Here is a 9193-nt window from a genome sequence, read left to right as displayed (position 1 = left end):
TTTTATCATATACATTTTTTCGGTATAATACATGAGAAACAGGAATGGGAACATAGCAAATATAAATCAGTACATTCCTTGAGCAAATTCTTTGCCACACTGAGACTGAAAAATGGCATGCAATGGGGAGACAGAGAGAAGGGAAATCAATTTTATTTAAAAAAAAAGGAATAAAGACAATCTAGGTACAACTGTCAACAGAGGAGCAGCACTATATATGGCCAACACGTATAAATTAGAAGTAAATTCCATTCTGACATCTACTATGCTTTAAAGTGCAATGAAGCCCGATTTATTTACCTACAGAATACAGGAAAGATCACCCCCTCTCCCCATTCCAACCTATCCCTTAAAACAAACAAACAAACCAAAACCCAAAACAAACCCAAAGAAAAAACCCAATAAAATAAACCTAAAGGATATACATTATCCACAGTCCTACAGAGACGTCTACATCTACTCAGTAGCACCAAGAATCTGATATGGGTGTAATTAAAATCAATTAAAACTCAGGAGCAATGGTAACATCTGTTTGCTGCTTCTGCAGACCTCCTGCCCTTTACTAGTGTCTTGGAGGAGAGGCGGCTCTCCCTGTGCTGAAAGCGAAGGCGACAGTGTCCTGTCCTCTCTCCGTCACCGGCCGAACCGTTCTGGCAGCAGGCTACAAGGACGCGCGCACACACATACACAGCACGGTGAGAGCAGCCGAAGGTTACACGCAGGGGATGGGAAGCCGAGGCCCCACGGGTGCGCGTGGGTGTCTGTACGTATGTGCGCACATGGGTGTGCGTGCGTGGAGGGAGCGGGACCCATCGACACAGAGGTGAAGGGCTGTGCAAGTCCAACACACGCCACGAGCCTCTTTGGTGACAGGGTGATGGGAAGGGGAGGGAGGGAGAGAAAGGGAGTCAGCACAGTCCCCTCTGGTTGTGTTGTCTTCCAAGGCCGGGGGCCTGTGCGCCACAGTTCATCTGTCTCGACACGCCACCTCCCGGCAGGCCTCAGTAGCCAAAGGTCTCCTGGGAAGCATAGACCATGTAGAGGAAGCCATCCTCGTCCTTCTCCTGCTCGTAGATCTCTGAGATGGGGGTGGACACACTCACCATGCTGTGCTGGTTCACCAGCAGGAAGAAAGCCTGGGTGGGATTCAGCTGCAAGCGACGCCTGCGGGGGCAAGGGCAGGAGGGCCTGAGTCAACCCACCTGGGGCAGGCACCATGACGGCACGTCCACCTCCCCCCAGCAATGCTGTTCACATGGGGCCAGGCCCTCCCACAGGCTCAGGACATGGTGCCTGTGAGCCCAGCGGAGCTGCTCGGGGCTCCAAGGCCTCCGGAGTCGGGACTCTGCAAAGCCCCTTTCTCCAAGCGCTGCCGGCACGGGCAAAGCAGAGGGGCCTCTTCTATCTGAGTTGGAGGATAAAAAAAGGGGATTGGAGTCCCCCTCATCAGCTCATGGGGCGTCCCTATGAGGGAGAGGTCACGGTCCTTCACCTGTTGCTAGGAACCTGCCTCCCCTCAGCCCGCCAAGCACTGTACCACAACACAAGGATGCTGTGGTTGTCATGTCCCCATCACCACCCTCATCAGCTGCCTCTGCCTCATCCTCACCCCACCACCCTGTATGCAGGGCCTGTGGGTGAGGACAGGCTCACAGCACGCCAGCCGGGGCCACCCCACTCACCGGATTATTTTGACCAATTCACTCATGTTGACATGGTCTGGGACGAGGAACTTGGTCTTGTCCAGCACTGGCAGCTGTTTCTCCCCTTTATAGCGTTCGATGATGACCTGGGGAGAAAGTCAATGGTAGGATCAGCCACAGTTTGCAGTGCCCCAAGCACTGGCCTCAAGGTCAAACTAGAACAAGTGGAAAAGTTGAGCTAAGGCCCCACTTTGCTTCACCCTCCCAGGAAAACAAAAAAAAAAAGGACATGAGCAATGACCATCAGGTTGGCTACAGACAGCTCTTCAGCAACGAGTCATCTGTCTGCCTGAGCCACATGGTGGAGAGCATCCAAGGTAAGTGAACTACAGCACCACTTGCTCTGGCTGGCTGACAAACAGCAGGCGTCAGTGGATTGATATAGCTACCTCTCCTGACATGCAGGAGATCCGGAAGAGGAGTGAAGTGTATTTTAACATCATTTTCAGACTGACCAAAACCACAGGTTTTGCTGGCTTGAGCTAAGGATTGAACTCATGGTGCACAGCAAGAGACATTTTCCTTCCCTTTTGTGCCACTGCTCGGGGCTGCTGCTGTTCAGCATCACCCTGCTTGCTCGGGAAGAGCTGCGGATATTCCCCAACAAGGAGTTGTTAGAAATCACCGTGAAACCACCCAAAGCATTCCTTCAGAAAAGGGCAGTTTGGATTTCACCAGTCCCACTCCTCATGTTAACACTCAGACACACTGACGCCAAAAAGCATCAGAAACCCACGGACGCTTCTCCTGTGTGCTACCACAACTGTGTGGTGAGCTTCCAGACTTCGGCACAGTGCCACCACGGGGACAGCCCAACCGAGAGGCCTTACCACACTTACATTCTGAAATGGCTAAACAATGTTTAGTTCAGTTTTCCTGCTATTACAATTAATGAATTTCTTCTGCTAAGGAGTGTCTGCTGACGGCTACAATTGCTATTCTAAACCACCTTGGAAACACACTATTTGTATTCTAAGAAAGAAGGCAGTTAAAAGAAGTAATTACATTACTTATAAAGCTCAATACGTTCCCATTACAGTGATACACTGACTCTCACATCTCTCCAGTACGTAGTTGTTTTCTCCACAGAAAGATGCTTGTATACTAATCAGTTCATCATCCTCTCCGAGTTGAGACTGAACATTATTTTTCACTATAAGGCAAGGAGTTCCCACAAATAATTTTCCCAGGTCTTTTCCAAAAACACACGGAAGACTGCAAATGCCTTTGGATAGTGAAGGGATGGAGCAGCACGCAGAGAGCAGGATCCCCAGAGGATGGCTCTGTGGAGCCAAAAGCATGAAGGGAACCTCTGGGAACGTTGATTTGCCTTTCCCTTAATCATTTGTTGAGACACCAGCCTCCATCAGCAGCAGCAACATAACTGCTGCTGCCTCTACACCAAAGCAAATCAGACACTGGTTGGGATGCTGCAGTATCACCAGTGAGCTGGGAATGTCTGATGAGTTCCCCAGACTTGCTTGTCTCAAGGCCCGCCCGGACAGGCCAAGTTTTCTTGCAGGCAGTTCCCAGATGAGGGAGGAGTGTGAAGCACCTTGGCGAGAGCTCTCTACCTAAATGTCCTCTGAAAAGCCCATCCTGGACAAAGCTCACACAAGGGGAACCCAGGAGCCCGAGGGCTGGACAAGCAGCATACGAAGGCCCCCGTGAATCCACAAATGTATTCTCACGTTGTCCATTGTCTCCTCTTGATACTAAGCAAGAGTGCCAGAGAAAAAGACCAGAGAAAGCCAGGTATTACTCCTTCAGGGCCTTTGGCAAGACGGAGACCTGATGAAAGACTAATTTTCTGCAACAGACTAAATCGTACATCAGATGCCCCTCACCAACCTGCTAATGTCCCTTCCTCCCACCAGGAGGAGAGCAGAGGAAGGAGAAAGACAAGCAGAGCCATCCTACTGTATTTAATTTGAGTCTTACTTGGACAGATGAGTATTTTTGGGAGATGAATAGTCTCAAGGGGCTGGACACTCACAACAACCACATACAGGGCATGCTGCTCTGGCCACTGGGAAACAGGCAAGAGCGGGACCTCAAGTTTCTAACGGCAGTTTGCAGAACGGGGCAGCTACGCAGCAACTGTTTGTGCATATACAAAAGAGGCAGAGAGGGCCCTGCACACCTGGGCTATGCCTCATTTCTCACATCTAGCAGGAACAGAGGCGGATGTCTCTAATTACCAGCCAGTTCCATCCCACAAAGAAAAGCCTCTTAATTAGCCCGAGAATGGGCTGAGAAGGATGTCCTGGCTGTTAAAGCAGCAACTGCCTTGTGCCCTGAGCAGACAGAGGGCCTGTCATGTAGAAGAGCTCCAACAGTTTCTGTCTCCAGAACACGAGCTGCTCTTTGGGTAACCCAGCTATGGGAACAGGTGGCCAATGGACAAAATGTTGTCTAGCTTTGGAGGGAAACGCATGATCATGTCTCCAGAACACGAGCTGCTCTTTGGGTAACCCAGCTATGGGAACAGGTGGCCAATGGACAAAATGTTCTTGTCTAGCTTTGGAGGGAAATGCATGATCACATGCTAATATTACATCCCTGTGGCCACAGGGCTTGTATACAAAGCCACCTCCCCTGCCGCATCCTCTTCTAAGCTGCTGCCTCAGGCCAGGGGCTTCCTCAGTGTGGGACGCCTGCTCTTGCAGTGGGAACCCACCATAGACCTCACTGCAGAAATAACATGAGCTGGGCACAGGTGGAAAGGCTTAGGGCAGAGCCTGGGGTCCCAGTCCCATTGCAGAGGGGGCTTGGGCGGCATTTCAAAACTCAGACCTTGTTCTGGGGCCAGTCTGAAGACGTGGAAAGGGATTTTGGGGATGAGGCCAACCTGGGAGCATGGAGCGGTGGCAGCTCCAGAATGTTATAATTACACCCAGATCAGATTCTTGGTGCTACTGAGTAGACGTAGGTGTCTCTGTAGGACTGTGGATAATGTATATCCGTTAGATTTATTTTATTGGGTTTTTTGTTGATCCATCTTGAGTCATGTCAGCCCTGGGCACTGGGCCTGCAGCTCCCCGGCACAGCCCTTGCAGGAGCCTAGAAAAGCCCCTTCCTCCAAGTCTGTACTTTGGGTTTCTGTGTACCACTGTGCCGGGGCAGGGGATTTATTTGGGCTCCCTCACCTGCCATTGCCTCTCCATGCTCCTCTGTGGGTGTGCAGATGAGCTTTTTATCACGCAACCTAAGAGACCTCTCTGCACGGCCCAAACACGCCCTCAGCCTTCCCTATCACCATGAGAGGTAGCTCTCCCCTAACCCACCCTCTGCAGCAGTGCAGCCCGTGACCCGCTCGGCCTCGCTGAATTTAGCATTGCAGCGCTTTGGGAAATGGTTTGCTCCCATTGCTGCCCAGCGCAAGCTGTGCTCCGATGATTTTAGACTCTCCAAGGCTCACCGCAGCTGGCTGAAAGCCTGCAGCTGCTCCTCACCAGGCCCCAGTTCAACGGGCTCCAGAAAGAGAGCACTAGGGCTGACAGCAGCAAGGGCGATGGGCAGGCCTAAGCTCAGTCTACCTTCTAACGGGCAGAAGCTGATTTCTAAAGCATCTGCTGAGGCTGTAGATGGAGGTCCCAGCGAGAAGGCAGGAAGCTCTCTGCTTGCTCTGACCGCCCGAGGAGGAGCCACCCCACAGGTGCCCGCAAGGGGCAGCTGGAGGCTCCTTCCCAGCAGAGCTAAGCATGAACAGCACCTCACCGCCAACATAACCATGTCCTCCTCCTCCTAAGAGCTGTGTGTTCCTGTGGTCAGCACTTTTGACCATGGAAGTGCAGCCAGCTTTGGGGCATGCAGAGACAGCAAAGGAGCCCCTGGCATGAGGTGGACGGGGAAACACTGGGGAGCCCCTAGCTCCTGCGTACCTCCTTTATGACATGGGCCAGCGAGGCGTCCTGGGATGCGATTTCCCTTCAAACACAAGCAGAGAACTCCACGCCAGGTTATCTACTGCTTTGTCTCTGGTGGGCACAGACAGACACACCACCAGCTCTCTCCCCACACGGTCTCCCCTGTGTGTGTGGCACAGCCCCTTCCTCAGCCTCCTCTGGAAGTACCCTCATGGCAACAGGAGAGAAATGCCTTTCCCTGGGCACAAAGCCAGGCCACGCACTCTGCAAATCCTCCTGGCGCCCTGTCAAAGCAAAAGGGGACTCACCCAAGGGCTCTGAGTGGAACCTGGACATGCAAGAAGAGGGCAGCAGCTGCAGCACAGCTTGCTGTGATTTTTGACAGCGGTAAGGGTGCGACCTGGGCCATCTTCTCCCTAACCTGCCCTGGGCTGGGGGCTCAAACCCCCTTGCTACTTCCAAGTGCCTCTCCAGGGAAGCTAGTCACTTGGCAAACACAGCTCCTGCCTCTTGCAGAAGACCAAGACCTCCCTACAGCCAGTGCGCCTGCACTGCACTGCTCAGAGCCACAGCCATCCCCCACACCATGCTCTGTTTTGCAGCACGAGGCTTGGCTCGCGGCCCTACCACTGAGAGCTACACACAGCGACTTGCAGCGACTTTGCTATGTAAAAGAGAAGAGACAGCATCAAACTTGGTGTCAGGGTCTAACCAGGACCAGGCCTTTAGAGATGCCCGTGACACAAAGACAGCTGCGCTCCCCAAGGCCTTCAACACCCTTCTCTCCTCCTGATTCTTTTTACTGCTCCAGCAAAACTTGCAGCTAAACGTATCCCCTCTCTGTCGCGTCAGTCAGCCCAGGAAAGCCAAGCAGCTGAGCGTTTAGCCAAGGCCCTCATCCTCTGACAATGCTGGGACACAGGACACTATCAAGGAGAACAAGGCACTGAAGAAAGAGGTCACGGGAGCAGGTGGGAGGGCTCAGGTCTCTGCCATGGCTAAACCGCCCCGCACACACACATCTCCCCAGACAACCACACCAGTGGCCAGGTCCTGATGACACAGAAGCCTTCTCCTGGGGCACGTGGTGTTTGACCCCAACACAAAGAGCTCTCCAGCCATGCACGCTCTCCCACCACGTTTCAGGAAGGCCGGTAAAATTCTGCATGTGGCTGCAGAGCTCTGGCTCCTTCTGTCCATTTCCCAGGCAACACGCATTTACGTACAGGCACTTGATATATGCATGTGTGTATATTTTATGTACAACTTATTTCTAGCCCGTTCTTATTGCCAGAGCCTTAAGGCATTGCAAGTAGCTTTGCCACAGCCCTGGAGAAATGGAGAGCCAGCCTAATGCCATGAAAACCATGTTAAAAGCAGTGGTCAGTAAATGTGTAGATGATGTGGCATATGGGTACTCGGTGTGCTGCCAGGGGCAAGTCCTGCTCTGCTGAGCTGACAACACGTGGACATCACAGCGGTGGCGGAAGAGAAGGAAGAGAAGAATTCTTTTTTCTAGAAGATGATGTGCTAAAATCAAAAGAAGAGCGAGGCAAGAATGGACTAGTATGTGCCAAGAGCAGTTGGAGACATTAAGCCTTGAAGGCTAAGTGCTGAGAGATTGTATGCAATTTTAGCTGACAACACGTGGACATCACAGCGGTGGCGGAAGAGAAGGAAGAGAAGAATTCTTTTTTCTAGAAGATGATGTGCTAAAATCAAAAGAAGAGCGAGGCAAGAATGGACTAGTATGTGCAAGAGCAGTTGGAGACATTAAGCCTTGAAGACTAAGTGCTGAGAAATTGTAGGCAATTTTAAGACAAGGCTGATGGTCATCCAACGCTGAGAGCGAGCTGAACTAGGAACATGGCCCATTTTTTGCTCATACATGCTATGACATTGCAAATACTAACTTGAGCGAGCCCTGAGCACGTTATTTCTCCAAGTCCTCCACCTTCTCAGGAAGAGAAGCAAATACTCAGCTAGGATATCAAAGCACACTCACGGCCAAAGAGCAAGACAGCACATTAGGTCTGACATGGGCAGGAAGAACTGGAAGCAATTCATGGAGTCTCACCTACGCACGTCAACAACAGGTGCTGGGAAAGCACAGAACGGGTGTGACCATTTGGCTGTGGTATGAATTATCCTAGCAGAGTCTCTTTGATTTCAATACAGTGAAGATCACCTCACACATCTTTATCTGGGCAGATGCAGAGAAATCCTTACCAGGTTATCCAGCAAAAGTCAGGTAGCTACTGCAACAACAACAGAAAAAAAAGGCCATTTCAGAGTTTTCTCCTGCTGCACTAGCTTGGAAGTAGATTTGAGATCAAACCAGTTCCTTGCCTCTAGGGCAGACATGAAGCTTAAGAGAAAGACTGTATTTTGCACTGCTGAGATGTGGTCTACTATTGAGCAGCTGGCACTTACAAGGCACTGGAGGCTTATGGAGAGTGTCCCATGATGATTCTGGGGAGCAAAGTTTTGTGACCTCGGCGACAGGCTGGTGGAGGCTATCCAGCAGCACACAGCAGTCATGAGAACAAAGTCTAATGCAGAAGAGCAAGAATGACAACTTACCGGGATTTTGTTTGGATGCTGCTCTCTGATCTGCTCTACTTCTTTACAACGATCCGCTAGAAAGAAAGAAGTAAAGAAACAAAGTTGGAAACGTTGGGCTGTGCTAGTTCAGGCAAAACCAATGTAAGCCCCCTGCAAGATGCAAACTGACAAAGAGGGACGTTGCAAAAGAAATGCAAATTCTATTCATCGGGCCTTTTCTGAACGTTTTGCAGCAGTGAGATGGTCAGCCAGATGGGAGCTTCAGCGATCAAGCCTTCACAGCTTCCTACCCGCCAATCATCCCCCAAGGCAGGGACGTGCCACCCTGCCTGGTAAAACTGGGCAACACACATGGAAGCCAAATGACTTAAATGAGACCGTGAGGATTACAAAACTGTATTCCTAAATCTACCTTAAGCAAACGCAGCTCATGACCACCGGTGCCGAGCGGCAGCACAGCTTTAGAGTCTCAGCTCTGAAAGTTCAGGCTCGCTCTTCCTCCTGGCCGATTCCCCAGAGGAGACGATTCTCCAACCGGGGCTGGGTTTTAGCCATTTCATTCTGCCTGGTGGGCACTTCCAAGCACTATCTGGCATGGTGCCTCAGTCCAAAAGAGACATACCTTGCCAAGGAGGACTCCTTCCTGAGCATAGATCTACAGAGTAGCTACAACAGCTATTGGCCTGACAAAGTATTTCTAGACCTGTTGTGGAAACAGGAAGAAAATCTTAAGCAAGGAGATGACCCATGTACTAAAAGATTTTTTCTGCAGTTCTTCTGACACTTTCTAACCCATTTTCCTCCAGAGTTCACGTGTACTGACACACACAACAGGCAGCACATAAAAGCTTGTACGCTCTTCAAGCTTACAGGAAAATTTCAATGTCCCCTCACTGCTTTACCAGAGGGCCCTCCACTTTCCACAGTTCAAAGCAGCAGAAAGGAGGGGGAGAAGCCACACCAGGGCCAGGTACGGCTCTGCATCTGCTCTTCCTGGGACATGGCAGACCTACGCTCCTCCTGGCATTACCATTACTCTGGGAAGTGCTTCATAGC

The 9193-nt window shown here is 51.1% G+C and overlaps 1 protein-coding gene across 1 annotated transcript; it reads right to left on the bottom strand.

Annotated features, from left to right (window-relative positions):
* Positions 1-628: 628 nt before the first annotated feature.
* On the bottom strand, positions 629-8211 carry MAP1LC3A (microtubule-associated protein 1 light chain 3 alpha; the record flags this gene model as incomplete). The annotated part of the gene is made up of 3 exons (XM_010287167.1): positions 629-1164; positions 1683-1789; positions 8156-8211. Coding segments are annotated over 3 exons (326 nt in total), but the record flags the coding sequence as incomplete, so codon positions are not given.
* Positions 8212-9193: the final 982 nt, after the last annotated feature.

The sequence above is a fragment of the Phaethon lepturus genome, unplaced genomic scaffold (genome assembly GCF_000687285.1).
Source record: "Phaethon lepturus isolate BGI_N335 unplaced genomic scaffold, ASM68728v1 scaffold2485, whole genome shotgun sequence".
Lineage (NCBI taxonomy): Eukaryota > Metazoa > Chordata > Aves > Phaethontiformes > Phaethontidae > Phaethon > Phaethon lepturus.
The sequence above is the reverse complement of the archived record's forward strand: the minus strand, read 5'-3'. Positions and strand labels throughout refer to the sequence as shown.